Below are 26,984 nucleotides of genomic sequence, written 5' to 3' on the forward strand. Positions count from 1 at the left end.
TAAAGGAACTTTATAGAAACCACAGTATTAAGTGAGCAGAAAAGCTACTGGGGCAGAATTCACAAAGGAATGACCCGTTAGCTCAAAGTAATACTCTGGACAACAGGAAGGACTTCACAGGAATGAAGCCAGCATTGACAATTAAGCCCATTATGGGACACCCAGATGTGTAAGTGACATCTGAGACTCCATCTGTGAAGCAGCACACACGAACTGGAACCCCATGTGGAAGCTGGTTTCCCAAAGGAAAACCTGGAAACAAAACCACAGCGACCCAGGACATGGCCACATCTGCCACCTGACAACTCAAGAAAATTCAGAAGGCAAGTCAGCCTTCTGGGAACCTGGAAACAAATGCCAAGGAACTGAATGCCAACAGGACCAGCACTCAAGGCAGTTAGTGTTTCCTCACTGTCTGCCCCAGGCAGCACGCTCCCCTGAACTTATCCCCCCTTTACTCAATACCAAGTGTCAACTAAGCAAGCAGATCTGGTCCTGCTCAGTTCTTCCTGTAGCTGTTCTTTTCCTTTCTCCTTGCAACTTCCTTTTTCACTTTCCTCTTCCAACTAACACACAGCCGCCTAGTTTGCGGAGGTTCTCTGTGTCCCGGCCTTCTGAGAACTGGGCCTGGTCAATGCTACCTGACTTCCTATCTTTACCATCCCTTTGCAGTCTACTGCTAGTGACAACTGCCTCAGAGCCTCACTTGTGGGTGCTGCCATGCACCTTTCTATTTATGCTTTCTCTCCTTTCTATCAATCCACTTCTAGCCTCTAGACACACTATGCTTTCTCCTAGGATCCACAATAACTAATATATTAGCACATACAGACTAACAGTGCCTTTTCTCAAAATGATTGATGTTTAAGTGGTGATGGTTTTGTATTGTTTGTTTTTGGTTTTCAAGACAGGGTCTCTCTATGTTATCTTGGCTGTCCTGGACTTGCTTTGTAGACCAGGCTGGCCTCAAACTCACAGCGACCTGCCTGCCTCTGCCTCCTGGGTGCTGGGATTAAAAGAGTGCACCACCATGGCCAGCCAATGGTTTTATATTTTACCATCAGTGCACAGTATCATAATGGCCTATCTATGCTTGGAGAGTGACTACTGTTGTAAGAGCATTATACTCTTGGGGAATACTGGTCATATCGAAAACAAAGATAAGGTAATTAAAAAAAAAACAGAACATGCAAGACGGACAGTACAGTATGAAATCAAGCACAGTATGAGTCAAGTCTGATACTCTGAATACCAGTGTAACATAGGAAAATGATACGTCCACCCATCCAAAACTATTTCCTCTGGAACAGTACAAACATTTGCACAGAAAAATAAAGGTGACATTAAAAAGAAAATCCAAGGAGTGACCTAACTGTATACTTGCAAATCCCAACATAAAAACATAAGAAACAGGAAAATACAATGTTAGTGTCTCCTCTAAAAATGACCAAGTCCGCAGTAATGCCCTTTTATGACAGCAACTTAAACACAATTCCAAAGAATTCAAATAATTATAAATATGTTCAAAGAAATCAAGGAGTACACAAAAATCCCATCTGGATTCCAAAGGGGGGGGGCAGATGAATGAAATAGGAGAGTTAATTCAAGTTATTGAAATGGAATTCAATACAGATACAGAAACACTGAAGAAAATCCAAACTGAATTACTGAACTAAGCATCCAGTAAGTCAAATTCAAAGCGCAGAGGAAAGCCTCACCAATCCAATAAATCATAGGAAACATACAATCTCAAGGCTTGAGGAGAAAGCAGAAGAATAGCAACACTCAGTCGACAACAAAGATAAGGTAATTAAAGAAAACTGAGCATGCAACATATACAGTACAGTTTGAAAAAGCCAAATTTTCAGTGGTGCAGCCATTGATAAGTTGCCTGTGTGACACTGAAAACCTCCTCCCCGGGGCTGGAGAGATGGCTCGCAGTGAAGAGCGTTTGCTTTTCTTGCCAGAGTACCTGGGTTCAATTCCAAGCATCCACCTGGTGGCTCACAGCTGCTTTTAACTCTAGTTCCAGATGAGCCAATGTACTCTTCGGATCTCTTTGGGTAGTGAGTGTGCACATGGCATGCACACATGCATGTAGGCACACATACATATACATAAAGTAAAAATAATCAAATCCATCTTAAAAAACAGAAACCACCCATGTTCATGCAAGCAATTCTAACTAAACACAATGAGACAGAAAACAAAGACGTATTAGTAGATTTGTTTGGAAAAAGAAGTGTTCCATCATCAGGCGACAGAGTAGAGATGAGGAAGGGTAGTAAGGGGTGAAAATGACTAGATCCCTTATTTACATGTGTCAAATTGTCAAAGAATTTAGAAATTATTAAAAGAAATCGCACAGTACTCCAATGATATGTAGAGATTTATGTTCTCATGGACTAATCAGTAATAAAATTAATAACGAGGGACTAGAGAGATGGCCCAGTGGTTACAAGCACTTGCTGTTAATCTCAAAAACTAGAATTCAATTTCTGGCACTCATGTCAGGTAGCTCACAGCCACCCATAACTCCAGCTCCAGGACAGCCAATGCCTCTGCCACTGTGGGCACCTCAGCTCACATGTGCCTGTACTCATGTAAACATACCCACATGCACACACACACACACACACACACACACACACACACACACCTCAGCTCACATGTGCCTGTACTCACGTAAACATACCCACATGCGCACACACACCTCAGCTCACATGTGCCTGTACTCATGTAAACATACCCACATGCACACACACACACACACACACACGCACACACACACCTCAGCTCACATGTGCCTGTACTCATGTAAACATACCCACATGCACACACACGCGCATACATACCTCAGCTCACATGTGCCTGTACTCATGTAAACATACCCACATGCACACACACACACACACACACACACACACCTCAGCTCACATGTGCCTGTACTCATGTAAACATACCCACATGCACACACACGCGCACACACACACACACACACACCTCAGCTCACATGTGCCTGTACTCATGTAAACATACCCACATGCGCACACACACACACACACACACACATACACACATACACACACACACACCTCAGCTCACATGTGCCTGTACTCATGTAAACATACCCACATGCACACACACACACACACACACACACACACACACACACACACCTCAGCTCACATGTGCCTGTACTCATGTAAACATACCCACATGCACACACACGCGCACACACACACACACACACACCTCAGCTCACATGTGCCTGTACTCATGTAAACATACCCACATGCACACACACACACACACACACACACACACACACACACACCTCAGCTCACATGTGCCTGTACTCATGTAAACATACCCACATGCACACACACACCTCAGCTCACATGTGCCTGTACTCATGTAAACATACCCACATGCACACACACACATGCACACACACACATGCACACACACACCTCAGCTCACATGTGCCTGTACTCATGTAAACATACCCACATGCACACACACACTACACAGTTAAAAATCATAAAAAATGAGCCTTAAAATAAATTCATCCAATTTTTAGATTTATTTATTTTCTTCTCATGAATGGTTTGCCTGCACAGACAGAGGCCAATAGAAGGCATTAGATTCTGAAACTGGAACCACAGATGTTTGCGAAGCATCATGTGGGTGCTGGGAACTGAACCTGGACCCCCTGCAAGAACAACTGCTCTTAATCACTGAACCATCTCTCTATCCCCGAAATAAATATATTTAATAATGAAAAGAATAATTCTGGGGGATGGGAAGATGGCTCAGTGCCTAAGAGCTATTGCTGCAAAACATGAGGACTTGAGTCTGAATCTTCGGACTCACACAAAAAGCTGGGTATGGTCACACATGTCTGTAAACCCAGTTTACAGACCCACCCCAGGGGTGGGTATAGATGAGAGCATTGCTGGGTCTTAATGACCACCACCTAATTCCAGGTTCAACAACAGATCCTATCTTAAAAGAATAAGGTAATAACCTGATACTTGGTGTCTACCTCTGGGCTCTGGGCTCATATACATACACATGTGCACTTATACCATATCTACATATACTCACATGTGGGAAAGATTAAGCTTTGTCACAGGTGGAAGCAGTCTTGGCGGGCTTTACCCTTGGGGCACCCCGTGAATACCTTGTGACAGACTGAGTGGAGCCATCCTGGGCCTGGAATTCAGGAAGCAGACCTGGGAACCCCATCTGGGCTATTGTTTTCCTAATTGACCTTCAATGGGAGAAGGAGACCGCCCTTCCCACGTGACTCAGGCAGGTGGGGAGGGGAGAACAACAGGTTCAGCCCGGGAAAGAGCGCGTGGGGAGCATCGAACAGGCCGGACCAGCACGCGGGCCAGAGAGACACCTAAGGACCCGTCCCGTGGAACGGATACCGGATGGTTCACTCTTTTGTCCCTTTAACCTTTTTTCCTTCTTGTGTAAGCTAGTTGGGTTGTATAATAAAGTTTAATTGTTAAGAAACAGAGCCAACACTCACATTTACACAAATTTTAAGTAAAGATAGTTCTGTAATATATGGAGAATCTTTATATCCTGACTTGAACTAACCCCAAAAAGACCTTTTTGAAACAAACAGGAAAGCTGCAAAATGTATTCGGTATTAAAATGATAACATACCAGCAAGACGGCTTAGTGGATAAAGGCACCTACGGCCAATCCTACTGACCTGCCCTGGATCCTCAGAACCCACACAGTAGAGGGAGAGAACCAACTCCTGTAAGCTGTCCTCTGACCTCTACACAATCATCGTGGCACTCGTGCATGTGTACACACACACACCAAATAAATGTAAAAAATTGTCCCCCAAATAAGATAGCTCCACAAAATTAGCATTACTTTTGTAAGGAGTGATAATGCCCATGTGCATATATAAGAAAATGTGGAAACACTGTAGAGATGTACACAAAGAATGGATAAGTGAAGTAACTTGTCTTGCAATTTGTTTAAAATCATATTGGCAAAGCCAAGAAAACCCAGCAAGCATGGCACAATCCTGGTAATTCATTTAAATGATTAAACAATGGTAAGTAATCTATTATTTTGTTCACGTTTGTGAGATTCAAAATACTTAAAGAAAAAAATTTTGATGCTTTGTAGAAATGAAGGATTCTGTTGTCTCCTTTATAATTCTTTAAGAATATATTCCTTCATATTGCAGTTATGGAGTCAAGTACTATAAAGTTTCAAAAGGCATTTCATAAGATGTGTTTGGTTAGGGGCTAGAGAGATTGCTCAGCGGTGAAGAGCACATTATTTCTCTCCAAGAGGACCTCAGTTCAATTCCAAGCACCCTCCCACCAGGTGCTCACACCCACTTGCAACTCCAGCTCCAGGGGAATCCACACCTATGGCCCCCGTGGGCAAAATGCACCCACGTGTGCACATCCCCTACATACATACACATACCTAAAACTTAAAGTCATGATTCATAACTATGTAGAATCATAAGGGGTCATCTGAAAAGGGAAAAATGATGTTGCCAACCTACTGGCTCATTTATTCCTCAAAAACCAGCTATCGCTGGAGCTGGGGAGATGAATCAGAGGCTTCCAAAGGACTCGGGTTCAATTTCTAGCATTCCATAGAAGCTTACAGCAGTCCCTAACTCGAGTGGATCCAATCATCTTCTGGCCTCTATGGCACCAAGCGTTCATGTGGTGCATAGACATACAAGCAGGCAAAACATCTACACACATAAAATTACATAGACATAAAAATAATTTTTTAAAAGCTACTATGCTTGGAGTAGTGCCACACATCTTTAATCCTTGGAAGTGAAGGCAGGAATCACTCCTAGCCACTTTGGTGTACCTCCATAGTGAGTTCCCAATCAGCCAGGGCTATATACAGAATCCCTGTATCAAACAATCAGTTACTAGTAACTGACAGTCATTGGTCAGACACTGTCCTAAGGGACCAGGGACACAGTAGTGACTACCAAAGACCAAAGAAATGTGCTTTCAGTGTATTGGAATAAGGTGAGCATGTATGCCATACTTTTGGGATCCAGAAAAGCCTCCTTGAGAAAATTACTTTTAACAAAACTTTTAGGAGTGAGGAAACAGCTATGTAAGCAAAAAGGCAATCCAAGTAGAGAGAATGTTAAGCAAGAAGCTTCTAAGGGGCTCAGAGTTGCTGGGGTTGGTAGACTATGAGAAGGACTGGGTGACATAATGAGTCACTGTATGATTTTAAATAGAAGAGTGACATGCTCTGAGTCCTCTTTTTAAAATTTGTATATACTAACTATATAAAAGACCAGGTTTCCTTATATTTTCATGTATACTATAAAGTTTGATCATATTCACCTTATTACCCTCTTAATAGTCTCCTTATTGCTCCCAAATAGCCTAGAGCCCTACCCTATCAGTTTATTTTCCCACACAGACAAAATAAGACAAATTTTAGAGCTGGGGATATAGTTCAGAGGTAGAGTCATATTCTATCATGTCTAAAGCTCTGAATTCAATCCCTAGCACTGTCAATTGTTTTTCAAAAAAATTTACATAGAATGTGTGTGTGTGTACGTGTGTGTGTGTACATGAGAGAGACAGACAGACAGACATAGGTGTGTGTATCTACCAAATACATATTGCATGTGTCTGTGTGTGTTTGGGGAGGGGGTCCAGGCGTACAAGCATAGGCAGACCAGAGGTCCCCCTGCAGTGCTGTTCCTCAGAAGTGGTTGTTATTGGTTTTTTTTTGTTGTTGTTTTGTTTTCACATTTTTATTGGAGGGCAGCAGGGAAGGGGCCTCTTCCATCAGCAAGCGTATTCACAGGTTCTTCAGCCATTCCAAGCTTGGGCCCTGAGGGTCCTGGGGGTGGCTGGGGATATCGGTCATGCTCCCATCATCTCGCACAGGCACTGGGTAGTTGTAGGGTGTGGCCTGGTTGATCATTTCTGCATACTTGATGTAGGGGCTGATCATGGGCATAATTATAGCGAGGCCCCAGACAGAGAAGGACACCACCAGCACCGGCTCCTTCGCCCAGGCATTCTTGAGGAAGGCGGAGATTCTCCCGGCCATCTTGGTCTTGGAGGCGATGAGGCCGCAGAGCTCTCTTGTTATTGTTTCTTTAAGCAGAGTCACTCACTGGTACACTAGGCTCCTCAACGAGGGCAGGCTAGTTGGCCAAGAAACCTCCAGAATCCATCTTGCTCCAACTGCATGGTACTGAGACTGCGAGCACAAGCCATCTTGCCTGGCTTCTATGTGTGTGCTAGGGATACAAACCAGGTCCTCATGTGTCTGCAGCAAGCAGCTTACCAGACCCAAGAACAAATTTTATTCTGCACTTTCCCAAAACACTAAAACAGCATGTGGCATAGTAATTTTGCACACAATATAAATGATATAATTACCCCGCAAATGGTGATCTTCACTTCACTTTCAAAGTTCCTATAAATTTAAGGCTTTTTTTTTTTGGCAGTACCAAAGATGGAACTCAGGTGCGTGCGCGCGCGCGCACACACACACACACACACACACACACACACAGTTGTTTTGTTTTTGCACAGCCATCTATATAGTAGCACATGCGTATAATCTTAGCACTCAGGAGGCTATAGGGGAAGGATTTTGAGTTTAAGGCTAGTTGGCATCAGGCCCTATCTCCAATTTAAAAAGAGGATTGGGGCTGGAGAGATAACTCATGGAGAGATGGCTCAGGGGTTAAGAGCACTGCCTGTTCTTCCAGAGGATCCAGGTTCAATCCCCAGCACCCACATGGCAGCAAACAAACATCTGTAACTCCAGTCCCAGGGGATCCAATGCCCTCTTTTGTCTTCTGCAGGCACTATACATGCATGCAGTACAAACATGCAAACAGACAAAACAGCCACATGTGTAAAATAAATAAATTGAAATTGAAAAAACACAAATAACATTGTTAAGAGCATCGAACTTATACACTAAATGGAAAATAACCAATGGGGAGAGGGAACGTGGCTGATGTCGGAGAAAGGAGAACTCTGAACTAATACCCTTCAACTGGCAAGAGCGAACAGGACCTTCCTAGATGGAAGAGCTTGCCTTAGGCGGGACATGGGCAAGTCACCCATGGTCACAAGGACAGCGGCAGAACACACAAACACACAGATTAAAATGGGGTAGGTGAAGAGGAAATGGAAGCTCATGGAAATTCTTTTCCCGATGCTTGCATTTGCTCAGTGAAATAGGAAGTGAGGTTGTGCAATGTGAGTGAGCCAATTAGAGGGAAGGAGAAAGTATAAAATAGTCATCCAGACACTGAAACACAGGAAATGTAATGTCATCACCAGTTTATATCACTACCACAAGTACCCAAGACTATCAGTTCTACAGGCTGCATAGCAATACACTTATTTTTTAATATTTGCTAGACAATTAACAACAATGATCACATCACTCATTCGATGCACATGTCTGATCGTTAAGTGAGGTTGAGCATCTCGTTATGTGATTAGCCACTGTATTTCTAGTTTTCTCAATTTTCTGATTCAGTCCTTTACTCATTTTTTAAAATACTGAGGTATTAGTATTTTTCTTTACCAGTTTGTATGAATTCTTAAGTTATGGGTATTATCAGAACTTTTTTTTAAAGACAGGGTTTCTCTGTGTAGCCTTGGCTGTCCTAGACTCACTTTGTAGACCAGGCTGGCCTCGAACTCACAGAGATCCGCCTGCCTCTGCTTCCCGAGTATTGGGATTAAAGGCGTGTGCCACCACGGCCTGGCTCAGAACTAATTTTTATCTTCATGTAAAATTAGTTTTACCTTATTTTAAAGGGAGAGTATGAGCACCGTCCCATGCTACCATGAAGTGTGCAGTCAAGTTTCCTACATTTAGGAACACCATAGGAGTCAGCACATCCCCAGAGCAACAGAGAAGCCTTGACCTGGGAAAAACACCCTCTCGATCATGGTGCCTCCACTGCCAGGTAAGGACTGCATGTGAAATGTTTAAAATCTAATCAAAGAGGACAGCAATGAGCATGCCAAACTGCAAGGGGGAAAGTCCTTAAGGCCTCATTCTACACAAGGAACTACAGGCAAGTAGTTCTGAAAGCTGGGAATGGGAGAGGTGGCCTTCTCCAGGGAAAAGTATTATGGACATATCAGGTTGTATTTAGGAAAATATATGTATTACAAATTGTGTGTGTGTGTGCGCGCGCGCGCGCGCGCACTATCAATTGATAAAGGGGGAGGGGCCATAAATTTGCAGGAGAGTGGGGAAGGATATATGGAAGACTTAGATGGTGGAAAAGGAAGGGAGAAATGTTGTAATTAAAATATGATCTTGGGCTGGAGAAATGGCTCAGAGGTTAAGAGCACTGTCTGTTCTTCCAGAGGTCCTGAGTTCAATTCCCAGCAACCACCTGGTGGCTCACAACCATCTATAGTGCGATCTGATGCTTTCTTCTGTCATGCAGATATACATGCAGATAGAGCTCTTGTATACATAAAATAAATAAATATTTAAAAATAAAATAAAATATGATCTCAAAAACTAACAAAAAGCTGGGCATGGTGGCACATGCCTTTACTCCCAGCACACAGAGAGGAAGAGGCAGGTGGATTGCTGCGAGTTCGAGGCTAGCTAGCCTGGTCTATAAAGTGATTCTAGGATAGCCAGGGCTGTTACACAGAGAAACCGTCTCAAAAACAAACAAACAAACAAACAAACAAACAAAGACTTTAGAAACAAAGACTTTTTAGAAGTCTAATAAAAGAAAAATATTCTACTCCATTAAAGTTCAACCAAAACTTGTTATCTCCTAATTGTACAAGGACAGAATTAGACATATTACCTTAAGTGATGCAAGAGGATGTTCTGGTCCCAAAAGGCTCCAGTGAAAAGCAGCCAAGTCCTCATCTGGTAGAATGTGGTTACCTAGAAAATATATATTTCATTTATTCACTATACAAGTGTTTGTGTAAGATCTTTTAGGTAGGTTACAAAGAGGATCCTCCTGGGAAAAGAAATAACTAAATGAAACATTATTTTATTTTATTTTAAAGACAGGATCTCACTAAGTAGCCCCTGGCTAGCCTGAAAGTCACTATGTAGACCAGGCCAGCCTCGAACTCACAGAGATCCTCCTGCCTCTGCCTCCTGAGTGCTGAGATTAAAGCAGTGCTCTATCATGACAAGGCAGGCCTATATTATTATCATCATTATTTTTTTGGGACAAGTCTTACTATATAACTGGCTGGCCTGTGACTCGATAATACAGACCAAGCTGGTTTCTAACTCAGAGATCTGCCTGCCTCTGCTTCCCAAGTGCTGGGATTAAAGGTATGTGGCAGAACACCCAGTAGGCCTATATCCTTAATGTAATAATTATAGTAGCTTTCTATGAGCTGATTACTTACTCTGTGCCCTGTATACCACACATATCTCCTTTATAATGGTCAAGCCTCATAGGTTTATCTCTGTTTTATAGACAAGGAAACTGAGATTCAAACAAGTTTAGTGACTTGACCTAAGGTAGGCCTCACACTAGAACAAAAAGTTAGGATTGTCTGACTCTGAAACACGTGGCACTACCCATTATTATAGGCAATAGATAACTACTGCATAGTTGTGCTGCCTTTATTTTGTAATAGCAAATTGCTGACTACTTGACAAGTTCAAAGCACCTTACATATCTTATCTCACTTACCCTCAGGAGTGACACCATGGGACAGTACTATTTCCATTTCTGAGATGAGGAAACTGAAGCCAGGGAAGCGTGACTTCAACAGTTTGCATAAAATCTAATTCTAAAACTCGGGCTGATTCAATTAGACTACCCAAAGTGATGTTCTTGAGCTTACAGGGCAGAAGTCACAACCATGCTAGCCTCCTAACAATGTTCATGCTTCCAAGACTTGGAAAACCAATTTAAAATATCATCAGTTCTATAATTTACTTTGAAATGCATCTTTCAAAGAAAGCCTGAAAATCGGGCGTGGTAGCGCATGCCTTTAATCCCAGCACTTGGGAGGCAGATGAAGGCAGATTACTGTAAATTCATCAAGGCCAGCCTGGTCCATAAAGCGAGTCCAGGACAGCCAGGGCTATTACACAGAGAAACTCTGTCTCAAAAAAAAAAAAAAAAAAGAAAGAAAGAAAGGAAGGAAAGGAAGGAAGGAAAGGAAAGGAAAGAAAATGAGAGCCCGAGAGTTGGATGTAATGACACATGACTGCAACCCCCAGCATTAGGAAGGCTAAGGCAAGAGGATCTTATGAATGAAGCCAGACTAACCTACACAATGAAACCCTGATCAAAAACAAAACAGAGGGAGGGAGGGAGGGAGGGAGGGATGGAGGGAGAGAAGGAGGGAGGGAGGGAGAGGAAGGAAAACAGAAAACAGAAGAGGTACATATGTGGCTGGAGGAATGGCTAGGTACACAAGGAAGCAAGTGCTGTAAAATGTTAACAGCAGGTACAAGCGGTGGATATAGAGTTTTTGCTAACAAACACAATTTTGCCAAATGTTGTTCAGAAATTTTCATAGTAAACAACAAAAAAGAAACAGAGAAAAACTGTTGTTGTAAAGAATGAAAATCCCAAATGTTTACTAATGAAGACTCAGGAGCCAGATGCTGGGTTAGAAACCTGCTAGTTCAAGAGGCTGAGCAAGAAACCAGCTGACGGGATTAAAGAGTAGGAGGGACTTTGAGCTGAGGAGTCTTTAAGACAGCGTGGATAAGAAGGAGGCGGCTTTTAGGCTTTTCAGCTTTCAGCAAACAAGCCTTTTCCCCCTGAGCTGTCAGCTGAGCTAGTGAGCTTTTTGGGCTTTTCCCTTTGAGCTGAGTAGAAAAGACAGATCAGCTGGGTGCTTTCTCCGCCTCTCTGAGCTAGCAGGTTTTCACCCCAGCAGCTGGCTTTCGAGTCTTTACTGGTAAAATCAAACCATTGGGATTTACTTTTTTTTTTTTTAACCACAAAAAATGTCGCCTACATATCTTTCTGCTCTGAATCTAGATTTTTGAAAGAAATGCTAGCAGTCTGAGTAGAGGAACAGAGCTCTCTAGGGAGAGTGAGAGGTAGGACTCTGCATGAAGTCCTGGGGTAGAACAAAAGAGAAGTTTCGTAAGAATTAAAAAATGCTGTTCTGGAATATCACACAGTAGTTCGTAAGATGCTGATGTTCACACTCACATGTTTATGTTCCCATTTTTATCACAAATTAATACATCAAAACATACTGAGTTTTTAGGCTGCTCTGCTAAGAATCCCAAACTGCCTACTGCTTTTTTTCCACAGCATTATACGGTATGAGAACTTTATGTTTTGTTTTTGAGACAGTCTTTCTCATATAGCTCAGGTTGGCCTTGACTATGTAGCCAAAGATGGCTTTAAACTCCTGGTCTGTTCCCCGCCCCCCCTCCTGAGACTTAGAATTATAGGCGTGTTGCACCACACCATATATGTGGCTCTAAGATTGAACACAGGGCCACAAGCATGCCTAATAAACACAGGGCCAACTGAGCTACATCCCAAACCAGCATGAGGCCTCTAAAAAGGCAAATCCCCAACCCCATACTGCCAGGCTAGATGCCTCTAGTCTGCATGCCTTATCAGTGCAAGGAGAAACTCTACCAGCCACTGGAGTCTGTTTTAGACTACTTACCTAGTAGCGCAGCAAATATGGGAAAATTCATTCGCTTCAACCCCAGCTGCTTGGCCACCTCCTGCATGAGGAACTGGTTGGTTGTGAGGTTCTTCCCATTCCAGCTCAGCTTCAGCGCGTGGGAACTGTAGTAGGACGGAATATTGTAGAGCGCGTACTCGGAGTCGTGAGCCAGGAGGCCATGAAAGCCATTGTCCCTGAAAAAAGCCACCACTTCCAAGTGGTGGTCTTCAAGGCTCTGAAAGACCTGGGAGAGAAGAAAATGAGAACCTGGCATGACACAGAAACAGACCTATATCCATCTAACAAAATTGGAAATCAGGAAGGCAAGTTCCTAACTTATAATGATAAAATTTAAGACTGTCTGTGGCTGAAAAGAACAAAACAAACAAACCGTGTACATGATTATGCCTGTACGTGTGTTTCCTAACTGCCCAACCTTTATGGTGTAAAATCAATACTATATATTACTTAAGTTCTGGTTTGAAACCATAACAGAGACCTTTACAAGAAAAAAACCTGAACTCATTACTTCTTGCTCAGTAGCTATGAGCTGTGCACATTCTACCTATATAATCCTACCACAGCAATTAGGGCAAGGTACGTACATGAGTGAAAGCCCTTAGAGGTGGCAATAGACAGTGGATGCCCTGGAACTGTCCGAAGTAGGTGCAAGAAGCCGGACCCAGGTCCTACATACCACTGCCTCCCTTTCACAGTTCTTGCTGCGTCACACACACACCCCCCTTTAAGAAGAAGAAGGTAGTTCCACAAGGGAGGTTTCTAATAGGGTTCTCCAGAGGGAACCCACAAGGGTCAGAAACTTTACCCCATTTTAAAAATAGAGGAACTACGTTGCAAACGGTTGGCTAGTGTCAAAGTTACATAAGATACTCCAGATGTAAGGACCACAGCTAGTGCCAAGTACCCTGCTAACAGCACTGCGTTTTATGGAAAGAGAGCCAGACTGTTACATACCCTTCCTACATGTGTTCCATTTGGTGTACTTGAAGCATACCAATGTTATTTGTACAGCAGCTTCAGCGGACTAAGCTCTCTGACTACAGAGACTTTCTCTCTGCATTTCCGGCTCTACTGTTAGCCTGGTGCATAGTAATACTGATGGCAATGACTAACAGACCTTCACTGTGTACTATGTGCAAAGCAATGGACCTTTACACTTTATAAACATTGATTCATTTATACTTAAAGAAAATCTTATGGGGCCATTTATCTCCAAAATTATACCACTAGAAAGAAGGTGCCCATACTTTGGTTCTGCAGTCTATAGATCTTGATAATGTTTTTGACTCAACAGTCCCATGGTGTGTTATTGTAGTTGTTTCTGCTGTTGTGGACACAGGGTCTCACTACGGAGTTCTGACTGGCCTGGAGCTCACTATGTAGACTAAGCTGGCCTCAACTTCACGGAGATCTGCCTACACCTGCCTCCTGAGTGCTCACATTAAAGGCATGCGCCATGATGCCTAGCTCAACTGATCCAACTTTCATTTAAGTTCTAAAGTAACAATAATTTTCTGGAGTCTAACGGCAGCTTTAATACATTAAACTTTGTTAGGATGTAGAAAGAGTTTAATCACGGTGATATTCATGTCACACATGAGGGCACATAATGGCAAAAGCACTAATAAGCAGAAAGCAAAGCAAAGTTAGCGTTAATTTTATATCTAGGCAAAGGAACAAAAAAGTATTATAACATATTTATACCTACAGACACAAGCAACTCCAGATGTGTTTGAGTAAGAGAACTGGTTTATGCTGTCCTCTGATGATAGTTCTTCCAGCAAACCTATCACACAAGTTGCCAGTTCATCCATGAGCCCCATGCTAGGTGAGTGCAAAATATGATCTAACCTCTTGCATCACCATAACTTGATTAGGCAGGGATTATAAGTTCGATCGTATAGATGAGGAAAGTCAGACTTGGAAAAGAAAGATGTCGTGCTCAGAGTCCCAGACATAGAAAACAGCCAACCTGGGTTAGATTGTCACTAACATGCGTGTTCTTTCTATGAAATATAACTTGTCAGCACTCAGGAGGAAGGCAGAGGCAGGGCAGCCTGGTCTACAGATCGAGTTCCAAGACAGCGAGGGCCACACAGAAAAACCCTGTCTCTAAAACAAACAAACAAACAAAAAGACTCTGATGTACTCTAACAATTTCTATGATCCAAACACTTTATTTTCAATATAGTTTCCAACTTAAGAGCTACTAAATTAATCCAGTTACTCACTTCACTTCTTGGGCAACTGAGATCTAGAGAGGATAACTGCCTTGACATGATTACCTAAATGATTTGCAACAGAGCCAGGATTAGAACAAAAGACTCAAAATTCCAAGCGCAGGACATTTTCACTACATGTTCTGGGGTAGAAGAATGAAAATTATCAGAATAAAAAAATTCACAAACCTTTCTCACAATGCCAACCTATTTCTGAGATCACGCCATATCCCTGCCTTGAACACTTCGTGCCTTTCATAATGTTCCAAATATTTCCATATGCCCAGTTCTTCTTAGGCAACTTCCTTGGTGATGCTCCCTCCTTGATTATCTTAACCTTGGTTTTATTTACTTTATTTATTTTGGGAGAACTCCCTTCAACATGCATGTGGATGTCAGAGGACAACTTGGGGGAGTTGGTTTCTTCTTTCTGATCATGTGAATTTAAGAGACTGAATCCAGACACCATCAGGCTTAGCAGCAAGCACCTTTACTCATACACTAAGCCTCGCATCTTCTCCCACACATCCCTCAGTCTTACAGCATCAAGACAGATCATATAGGCACAACATAACTTGAAAACACCATAATCTCCAATTTTCAAAAACTACAAGTGCTATCTTTTTTTTTTTAATTCTTATTTTGTGCATTATGAGGGTTTTGCTTGCCATGTATGTCTATCCACTAAATGTGTGCATCACCTTTGGAGGCCAGCAGAGGGCAGTAGATACCCTGGAACAGATGGTAGTTAACCACCCGATGGGTTCTGGGACTCAAAGCAGGGTCTTGTGAAGGAGCAGTGTGTTCTTAACTGTTGAGGCATCTCTCCAGTCCCCTACAGGGACCGTCTTACTTATTTCTATTTCTAAGGTCTAACCACAAATACCAGTGGCATAGAATACTTAAGAAATGCCTACCAGGAAAGCAGCACTAAACACCAAACACCGTTAGCTCAGCACCTGACTTCTAAAGCAGATGTATGCATCGATTGCTGGTTATTTACATCTCAGGTAGCAAAGCAATGCTAATTATTAAGTATGCACTATGTACTAGGCACTGTTTCAAACCTATCTCCTGTATACTAAACTTTTGATAACATCATGAGGCATTATTACAGTAATCTTTTCTATTTCAAAATATATTTATAATAAAACAGAATTTATGCCATATAACTCACACAACTTATTCCTTCTATATTATGTTCATAAACCTCCACAAACACTTCAAGAGAATTTTCTATTTGATTTGGTCAACTTTACGAATGTGAATTTTAAAAATTCCTCTCTCATTTATTATACCCCAACTGCAGCTTCTCCTTCTCCTTCCCTCCTCTCCCCCACCTCTTCTTGCCCCCAGAACCAACCCCCCTCCACCTCCCCTCAGAAAAGACCAAGCCTACCAGGGACATCAACTAAATACAGCATAACAAATTACAATAAAACCAGGCACAGCGCTGGAGAGATGGCTCAGCAGTTAAGAGCACTGGCTGCTCTTCCAGAGGTCCTGAGTTCAATTCCCAGCAACCACATGGTAGCTCACAACCATCTATAATGTTATATGATGCCCCCTTCTGGCCTGCAGGTGTACATGCAGGCAGAATACTGTATACATAATAAACAAACAAACAGGCACAAAGCTGGGCATGGTGGTGCACACCTATATTCACAGCACTCTGGGAGGCAGAGGCAAACGGATCAATATGACTTTGAGGCCAGCCTGGTCTATAAAGTGAGCCCAGGACAGCCAAGGCTACACAGAGAAACCCTATCTTGAAAAACCAACCCCCTCCCCCAAAAAAAGACCAGGCACATATTCTCAAATCAAGGCTGGAAAAGGCAACCTAGTAAGAGGAAAGGGGTCACAAAGGTAGGCAAGAGAGTCAGAGATAGCCCCCACACCCACTGTTAAGAGTCCCACAAAAAGACCAAGCTACATAATCATAATATATATGCAGAGAACCTAGGTCAAAAACCCATGCAGGCTCCTAGATCTCTGAGCCCACTTGAGTCCCAGTCAGTTGATACTGTGGGCCTTGTTCTTGTGCTGTCCCTGACCCCTCTGGGTCCTCCTGTCCTTCCTCCCCCTCCTCAGGACTTCCCAAGCTCCGCCTAATATTTGGCTGTGGGATTCTGCATCGGCTCCATCAGTTGCTGGATAGTCTCTCTGACTGACTACCATGCGAGGCTCCATTCCCAGCACACTCTGCAGGCAGAGTAAATTGTAGGTTGAAGGTTTCGCGGCTGGGCTGGTGTCCCAGTCCCTCCACTTGAGGCAACAGGGTTCCTCTGTGTAGCCCTGGCTGTCCTGGAACCTGCTCTGTAGACCAGGATGGCCTCAAACTCACAGAGATCAGCCTGCTCCTAAAGGAATGCACCACCACATCCAGTTTATTATAGTAATCTTTACTCATTTGCTGGGCTGTGTTCCAAGATCTCCAATGGAGCACTTGAGATAGTTGATAGTCCCAAATTACATACCTACTACGCTCGCCCCCTCTCTCTCTTACACACACACACACACACCTTTTAAGAACATTTAGTATTGATCGTCTGTGTATGTATTTAGGGAAGACCACTTGGGATTACATAAACTATATGAGGGCTCATCTCTGGAGAAGACTGAGTCCCCCTTTCTCAGCACTTATTGGTTGTCTGCAGCTCTTCATCAGAGGGCAGAGCCCTGTGAAACTTTACCCATTCATGTTGGCATGTTGACTTGTGTTGCCATTATTCAGTCCTTGTTTAAGAAATCACATTGGGCAGTGGCTCACATCTGTAATCCCAGCACTCAGGGAGGGAGAGGCAGGTGGATGGATCTCTGTGAGACTGAGGCCCGCCTGGTCTACAAAGTGAGTCCCAGAAAGCCAGGGCTATACAGAGAACCATGCCTCAAAAACAAACAAACAAACAAACAAACAAACAAGAAACCACATTGTTGAGGTTTCCCTAGTGCAGCTTTGCTATCATGTCTATAAGCATCTAACAGAAGGTGCCCTAGGCATCCGGAGCTTACCATCTTTCTGCCCCCCTTTCCATGGTGTTCCTGAGCCTTTAGGTATAAAGACTGAACTGTACACGATTCAATTAGGGTTGGGCACCCATAGTCACCTACTCTCTGCCAATCAAAACTATAAAGAGAAATGACTTAGTGCCAACTAGGATAACTGTTAATTTAAAAACTGGAGAATAAGTGTTTGCAAGAAAGTAGAGAAACTGGAATCTTCAAGTTAGGTGTGGTAGCACATACTTGTAATACCAGTACTCAAGAGGCCAGGTAGGAGAATCATGAGTTCAAGACCAGCCCAAACTGCATAAAGACAAAAGTCAGTCAGTCATAGTGTTAAACATCTATAATCCTGGCATTTGGTGGTAAGATGCAGGACAATTTGGAGTTAAAGGACATCTTCAGCTACATATTGGTTCTGAGGCCAGCTTGGGCTACCTGAGACCTTACCTCAAAATGAAGAAAATGAAACAAACAAAACCAAAGAACACTACACACACACACACACACACACACACACACACACACACACAGGAGGGAGGGAGGGGGAGGGAGAGGGAGCGAAACAGAGACACAGAGAGAGAAACAGAGATAGACACGGTGAGAAATGCAAACTGGTACAGCCACTTTCAAAAAGAGTCTAGGAGGTCATCAAATGACTAAACAATTATCTCATGATCTAGTAATTTTACTGCAAGACATAACTTAAAAGAACTAAAATAGCAAGCTAGAAAGGTGGCTCAGAGGTTAAGAGCACTGACTGCTCTTCCAGAGGTCCTGAGTTCAATTCCTAGCAACCACATGGTGGCTCACAACCATCTCTAATGAGATCTGCTGCCCTCTTCTGGCCTGCAGGTGTACATGCAGGCAGAGCACTGTATACACAATAAAAAAAATAATATTTTAAAAAAGAAATTTAAAAGGACCTTGAAAGATGCTCAGCAATCAGAGTTCTTACAGTTCTTGCACAGGAAGTGAATTCAGTTCCAAGAACCCACATCAGGCAATTCACAAGTGCCCATAACTTCAGTTCTAGAGATCTGATGCTCTCTTCCTGCCTGTGTGTTCCTATAATGTACATAAACTCACACAGGCACACACACATACACATAAAAATAATAAATATTTTTCAAATATAGTTGAAAATCTATGATTGTGCCAAAAATTATATATGAATAGTCATAATAGCATTATTCAGAATAGTTACAAAAAAAGAAATTAAATGTCCAACAATGAATAAATAATCAAAATGTGGTGCAGTGGTATAAAACTATACAAGGGACTATTATTCTTTGGCCACAGAATGGAATAAAGTACTGATGCATGCTACAATGTAAAGGCATCTTGTAAACATGCTGAGGTGGGTGTGGCAGTAGACACCTGTAATCCCAATACTCAGGAAGCTGTAGCTGGGTCACAAGTTTAAGGTGAGCCTCGGTGAGGCTCAGTTGTTATCTGGGAGGCTAGACTACCTCCATCTGCTAACCTAGGCCTAGTCCTGGAAGTTTCCAGCCTCCATTCAATCTAATCTAGACCTAGAACGTTTTCAGCTTCTGAGACTCACTGCTTAATAAGCTCACTCTCACTTGTTCTTCCTGAGCTCTGGGCTGGCTGCTTCAACTCAACTGTTTTGGCTCAAACTCCTCTCCCAGCTGACTTATTTAATCTGACTTCTCTCTCTGCCCAGAATTGCTCTGCTTGGCCTCAAACTAAGTCAGCAATCTGCTGCAATCTTCCAGCTTCTTCTCATTCTGTCTGCACCTGAGTTCTCTGTCTGCAACCCATCTCTCTATTACTGTCCTGGTAAAATCAGCCTTCTCTCTCTGTAAAATTGCCTTTTAAGTAGCTTCCCTTTCTTCTCCTCATGAGAGTTAGCTGTACCCTATCCTGTTAAATCTTCTCTGATTCGTCACCTTTTCTGCCACTCAATTACACATCTTTTTTTCTTTCTTTCTTTCTTTCTTTTTATTTCCCTGAGACAGGGTTTCTCTGTGTAACAGCTCTGGCTGTCCTGGAACTCTCTGTAGTCCAGGCTGACCTGGAACTCATGGAGATCTGCCTGCCTTTGCCTCCCAAGTGCTGGGATTAAAGGTATATGCCACCACTACCCGGCCTAGACCTCACTTTCAAGCATGGGGGCTTCCTTCTACAAACTAACTTTACCTTCAGGGATTAAAGGCATGTACCACCATGCCTGGGCCTAAGCTTTTCTTTGCCTGGTACTTACTCTATACCAGGCTGACTGAACTCAGATCTCTTTGCCTCTGTCTCCTAGATTAAAGGAGACTTTTATTCAGCCAGATCACACAGACCTAGAGATCTTTGGATGTGATCTCTTGCCAGAGCAGCCATGTTCTGAATTAACTTTCCTCTACACCTGGAATAATAATTAATACCCTATCTCCAAATATCAAAACAACCCCCCCAAAAGGAAAAAACCATTGTGCAAGGGTAACAAGCAAGACACAGAAGCCAAACATTATATGACTCCTTAATATGAAATCTCTTGAATAGCTGAATCTATAGAGATGGGAAAAAGATTGACGATTGGTTGGAATTAGGGGAAAAAGAAAACAGTGGCTTTGAATGGGTGCCCCTAGGTATCTTTTAGAGGTTATAAAAGTGATCTACAGCTAGACAACAGTAATAGCTGCACAACTCTGAATGTACCAACTCACACACTTTTCAACGGCAAATTTTGTGATATATGAATGATTTGGGTTTTTCCCCCGAGACACGATTTCTCTGTGTAGCCTTAGCTGTCCTAGACTCGCTTTGTAGACCAGGCTGGCCTTGAACTCACAGCGATCCACCTGCCTCTGCCTCCCGAGTGCTGGGATTAAAGGCGTGAGCCACCATGGGGGGCTCCAAGAAGCTCTTTAAACCTCACTTCAAGAAATTCTTTTACCTGGCCCGGGGGCACAGACCTGCAATTCCTTTTAGATAGGAGCCGAGGCAGGAGGATCACAAGCTCAAGACCTGCTTGGGCTATAGAGGAAGTATAAGGTTAACATGGGCAACATAATGAGATCATCAAAAATTGAAACTCTGACAAGTGCTTGGGCTATAACTTATGGTACTTGCCTACTACACGGAAGAAGAAAATTATTTTCAAGCCAGTTAGGGTAGCCCCAGTCTGTAATTTAGCACATGGACGTAGTGGCAAGAAGATCACAAATCTGAAGCCAGCAATGGCTACAGAGTTAGACCCTGTACACAGAGCAGTGTGACAATAGTTAATTTCTCATTATGGGAAAAAAAAACCCTGTATCTCTATGTATGGGTGTTTTGCCTGCACACATGCCTGTGCACCATGTGCAGGCACTCACCACAGATACCAGAAGAGGTGTTGGGTCCTCTGAGTCTGGAGTTAAATGGTTGTGAGCTGCCATGTACATGCTGGGATTCAAAGCCAGGTCATTAGCAAGTTAATTATCAATATAAATCACACATGCCTCATCTACTTATCCTCCCTTTTTCTTATATTTTACTTGTGATAAGAAGTACAAAGTTTTCCATCTTAGCCATTTTCAAATATATACTTTAGATGTGTTAGTGATCATTACATTGTTGTTCAAAAGATATCTAGAACTTTTTATCATAAAAGTCTAAAACTCTACAGCCAAACAACTCCCTTTCCCTCCCTTCAGCTGTTTCCATTCATCTGCCTACTTCACATACCATGTGTAAATGGAATCATACAGTAGTTGTTCCTTTGTGTCTAGCCTATTTTACTTAGCACGATGTCCTCTAAGCTTATCCATGTTGTAGCATGTGATGAGATTTCTTCCCTTTTTAAGTTGGAGAACAGTCAACTGCAAACATACACATTTAACTATTCATCGATGAGAGACATTTCGATTTTTTCAATTTCTTTGTTACTATTAATAATGCTGCTATGGTCATAGGTGTAAAAATATTTGAGCTCTCGCTTTAAATTTTTTAAAGATATGTGCCAAGAAATAGAACTACTGGGTTATGACAGTTTTATTTTTAATTTTAGAGGAATTTTCATAGTGTTTTCCATAGTGGTCACATATTTGAGAATCCTACCAATATTGCACTGAAGTTCCATTTTTCTACTTCCTTGAACACTTATTTCCATCTGGGAAATACAAATCAAAACTATATTGAGAATGCATGCATGCACACACACATGCAGTGGAATGTTACTCAGCCATGAACGACAAAATCATTTCATTTGCAGGAAAATAGGTGGAAATGGAGAGCATCATATCAAATTAAATAACCCACACTAAGTAAGACAAATATAATTTTCTCTCATATATAATATAGGTTAAACGAAAATGCATAAAAGTAGGAGGATTATTTGAAAAAAAGGGAGACAGTGGCTGGGAAAAAGGGACAAAGACAACAGAGGGAGAGAGAAGATGATGAAAGTATGTTACTTACATACATACATACATACATACATACATACATACATACATATATATATATATATATATATACACAAATGCCACAATAAAAATGTTACACACACACACACACAGCTGTGCTTGCTAGTGCAGGTCTGTAATCACCAGCTAACATTGAGGCTGAAGCCTGTAAATGTTGTTAACGTCCTCCATAGGCTACAGCGTAAGTTCAAAGCCAGCCTGGACAACTTTGTAAGAACTCTCAAAATAAAATAACATAATAATAATAAAGCTTGTCATGATGGTTAATGCCTTTAATCCTAGTGCTCAACTGGCAGAGACAGGTGAGTCTCCATGAATTAGAGGCAAGCTTTGTCTACATAGTGGGTTCGAAGCCAGCCAGGGATCTACAGTAAGACCATGTCTCAATACACAAACAAACAAAAAAGTAAAAAGCAGGCTGGGGAGTCAGACATGCTAATAGCTGTAATTACAGTACTTGGAAGACTTAGCAAGAGGGATTGCTATGACTCACTGGACTACATATTAAATTCCCAACCAACCCTGGGTACAGAGTGAGAAAGAAAGAGAGGATAGGAAAAGAAGAGGAGGGGAGAAAGAGAAGAAAAAAGAAAGAAGGAAAGAAAAGGGCTAGGAATACAACTCAGTGGTACAGAATTTGTCTATCACGTGCAAGACCCTAGGTTCAAACCCTAGAACAACATACATAACATAATACATAGATACACACAGACACACACACACACACACACATAAGGCGGCCAGTGAAAAGTAACTTTTCTTCATTCCCTGGACCTAATCCCTGAAGAGACCAATTCAGCAGGCTAGGACAAGCCTGGGACTATTTTGAACAAAACCCCAGGGTGATATTTACAATCTAGCAAACAAACAAACAAACAAAAAACAAAGGCAACATCAACAACAAACAAGGACTGAGGTTCAGCCACATGGCTCAGAAGGTAAAGGCACCTGCTGTGTAAGCCTGGCCACCTGACATCCATCTATGGAACCCACGAAGGTAGAAGGGGAAAATCACTTCCACAAAGCTGTCCTCTAACACCCACACTTGCACCACCACACACATGCCCACGGATATGTGCGCATGTATGTGTACACACACATACCAATAATAATAATTAGAAACACTAAACGATGAGGAATCGCCCTGTGTCTGTGTGCCTCAGGGTCTTGCCTTCACCCCACCCCTCCAGGCCTAGCACAATGGAAGTCACTTTCACACAGCTCTCTTGGCCTTGGGGATGGATAAAGCCTATGAGAATTTCTAGTCTCTCTTACAAACCAGCTTGTAAGAAATATACTAGCTACTAAAAAGGCTAGACAAATGGCTGGTATTCTCCTAAGGCATCTTCTGGTGTCAACACTTGATGAACCCTACCCACCTCTTCTGTCAGATGTTCAGCTATACATATGGAAATAATCTGTCATGAGGGCAAAGAGCCCCGCTGTTGAACTGACCATGAATTTAACAAATGAGATTGGAAACGAATAGTGGCCTGAAGGTTTGAAGTTGTTCATTCATTCACTCACTCACTCATTCTTTTTTTGTTTTGGAATTTGGTTTTCAAAGGGTTTCTCTGTGTAGCCACCTTGGCTGTCCTGGACTCATTTAGAAGACCAGGCTGGCCTCGAACTCGCAGTGATCCGCCTGCCTCTGCCTCCCTGAGAGCTGGGATTAAAGGTGTGTGCCACCATGCCCAGCTCACTCACTCATTCTTAAAACACGGGCCTGGGAGAAGCTATGCTTCATGTCTTTTGGAACTTCTCTGAACTTTTTAGAAATCAGAAATAGCACTATTCAGTCATCATCAAATGAATATTAGTTTACCGTATGGAAGACCAGGACATTATCTGCTGGAGTTGCAATAGGCTCGAGACCTTAGCACAACTGACGTCATGTCAGAGACACCACTCTGACCTTACAACCCAGCACACAGGCCCCAGAACCCGCCAAAATGGCAACAAGGACCTACTCCAAAGACAGTCCATAGCTCCAGGACCCACGAAAGTCCCTAAATGTACTAACTTTGTTTTATGGCTTCTGTAGTTTTGCTTCTTACTAACGCAAGTGTGTTGACCAGTCAGGATGTGGCTTTTGTGCATGAAAGACAAAGAACAGTGAAGCCCAGGGCTGCACTATTTGGGCAAGTTCCCCATGCAGCCACTGGCCAGCAATACAGACTTTCTATTAGTCCATATGTGTGTGCTCTGGTAGATCTCCCTCAAAACAGAGCTACAAAAATGACTTAATGACTCATGCTTCCAGAATGATGATCTGGTCCTAAATTCCCTCACTGAGATGGCAGATATTGCTTCTCACACTTGGAGGCAAGTCTACAGCTAATCTAACACGTGAAGAAACAAGGCAGTACCAAACACCCCACCCCACCCCCTGAGTGATCAAGACCCTCTTTTGAGACTCGAGCTGCTACACAAAGGAGGTGAGGCCCAGCATGGAGGTGCCTATCTTTTAGTCTCAGCACTCAGAAAGTTGAGACAGGAAGGTTTCTGTGAGTTCAAGACCATGCTGGTCAACACAGTGAGTTCTGGGGCAGCCAGGACTGCATAGTGAGATTCTGTGAATGAAAGAACTAGCAAATGAAAGAAAGAGGGCAAAAGGGAGAGTGGGAGAGAGTTGAGGAGAGAGAAGGAAGAAAGCATACCAATACTGTTGCACATGATTCCTCAGATGTTAACAATGACAGCTGATATGGAAGAAGTTGAGGACTGGGCAATGAGGTGACACTTGTTATAGCAACGCAGTGCTGGTAAGAGTGCTTTAGACTGAATGAATGTTTTGTGGCTTTGGTAGAAAAGCCATTCTGCCAATGATCAAGTAACATATTATGAAAATGTTCTAAAACGGTGACAAAATATTGGCATGCAGCATTAAAGGCCTTATCTGCCATTAGGAAGGGGCTCCCCATCAACCAGAATGAATTCTAAGATAGTAGGTTCTGTTTTGTTTTGGACATGAAGCCACATGCTTTTTGTTTTTGTTTTTGTTTTGCTTTGGTTTTTTTTTGAGATAGGGTTTCTCTGTGTAGCCTTGGCTGTCCTGGAATGACTCGGTAGACCAAGCTGGCCTTGAACTCACAGAGATCTGCCTGCCTCTGCCTCCTGAGCTCTGGGATTGAAGGTGTGCGCCACCATGCCCGGCAAGTTGCACGCTTTTAATTCTAGCATAGACAGGCGGTGGTCAGCCTGGTCTACAGAGCAAGTCCCAAGCCAGCCAAGGTCACATAGCAACATCCTGCCTCAAAAAAAATGTTTTTGTTTTGCCTTTCCTCCAGGATCCTTATCCTCTCAGGAGTAAGGTAGGTAGCACACAATAGTGTAGGACAGATGGCTACAGATTTTGTATGTGGTTTCCAAAAGGATTCAAAGGTGACTGCAATTCTCTACTCCATGGGAAAGCAGAAAAACCAACAGATGCGTGGCCATGAGGCTGCTTCTCTCATTAACTTTACTGGGGACTTTCTCAAGTCATAACCAGTATTTACGACATCCAGCATGGCTTGATATGTGGCAGATACAGCACTGAACCAAAAGGAAAAATCCCTGTTCTCCAAGAGCTGTTGCTGTAGAGATTGATATTCAAGACACACTCTAGGGTATACAAATTAAGGCATGTTTTAGCTGGGCACGGTAGCATGTGCCATTAAGCCCTGCACTTAGGAGGCTGAGACCAGAGGAGAGGCCAGCCTGGGCTTGGGATACAGTGAACTCAAGGCCAGCCTGGGCAATACAGTGAAGGAGTCATCTTGCTTTTCCTTCTAATCCTGTTGACATGAGTGCATAAGTGTTATAGCATTAGTCTCTTTCCTTCCCTTAAACACAGACTACTGAACCTTTTTTTTTTTTATTAACTTGGCCCAAATCACAAAGGTAGTTTTAAAGCAGAACCTAAATTCTTATTTTAAAACTATTTTCTTCCATACCAAGTATATTATCTCTCTAATACAAGCAAGCAACTGGAAAACATCCACTTTTTCTGATCATTATAATAAACACCAGGCCATAAAGTATAACTAGGCTGTGAGCCTGTCAGTGGCATAATTATTACAGCCATTTATATCTTCAGACAGGACTATGAAAACAGTATAATAAATTATGTAAAGTAACTTCACGCCAAAAATAATGCTATTTTCTGACCTTGTTGCATAGCACTTTTTTCCAAGATTAAAACCTTCCATCTTGGAGGAAAGCTTAAGGCAAATGATGGGAAAGGGGGGGTTGAAACAAGATAGTTCTCAATCTGTAGGTCATGACGCCTGTGGGGTTTGAACACCCTTTCACGGGGGTCACACACTAGATATCCTGCATATATATTTTGATGATTAAGAACTGTAGCAGAAGACATTAATGTCAACAATTAATAAATGGGACCTCATGAGGCTGAGAAGCTTCTGTAAGGCAGGAGACACTGTCAAGAGAACAAAGCGACAGCCTACAGACTGGGAAAAGATCTTCACCGACCTTACATCTGACAAAGGTCTAATATCCAAAATATATAAAGAACTCAAGAAATTAAACACCACCAAACCAAATAACCCAATTGAGAAATGGGGCTCAGAACTAAACAGAGAATTCTCAACAGAGGAATACCAAATGGCTGAGAAACACTTAAAGAAATGCTCAACCTCCTTAAT

General features: G+C 42.5%; 2 protein-coding genes across 4 annotated transcripts in view; both read right to left on the reverse strand.

Annotated features, from left to right (window-relative positions):
• Positions 1–26,984, reverse strand: part of FAM120C (family with sequence similarity 120 member C) — a 125,024-nt gene that overhangs the window by 76,062 nt on the left and 21,978 nt on the right. For all 3 annotated transcript variants that reach the window (XM_084789290.1, XM_084789292.1, XM_084789291.1), the window contains exons 2-3: positions 12,669–12,915; positions 9,857–9,939 (exon numbers count right to left, since the gene is read on the reverse strand). In XM_084789290.1, coding sequence (XP_084645416.1) covers positions 9,857–9,939; positions 12,669–12,915 — 330 coding nt within the window. The remainder of the gene's footprint in view (positions 1–9,856; positions 9,940–12,668; positions 12,916–26,984) is intronic.
• Positions 6,791–7,136, reverse strand: LOC311601663 (NADH dehydrogenase [ubiquinone] 1 alpha subcomplex subunit 3-like). The gene has a single exon (XM_084789299.1). The coding sequence runs from the start codon at positions 7,093–7,095 to the stop codon at positions 6,841–6,843; it is 255 nt and encodes an 84-aa protein (XP_084645425.1). The 5' UTR covers positions 7,096–7,136; the 3' UTR covers positions 6,791–6,840.

Source organism: Acomys minous (assembly GCF_964271855.1).
Source record: "Acomys minous genome assembly, chromosome: 7".
Classification (NCBI taxonomy): domain Eukaryota; kingdom Metazoa; phylum Chordata; class Mammalia; order Rodentia; family Muridae; genus Acomys; species Acomys minous.

What these genes read in the sequence shown, in the direction of transcription:
- LOC311601663 (XM_084789299.1), bottom strand. Translation starts at nt 7,095, where the DNA reads ATGGCCGGGAGAATCTCCGCCTTCCTCAAGAATGCCTGGGCGAAGGAG.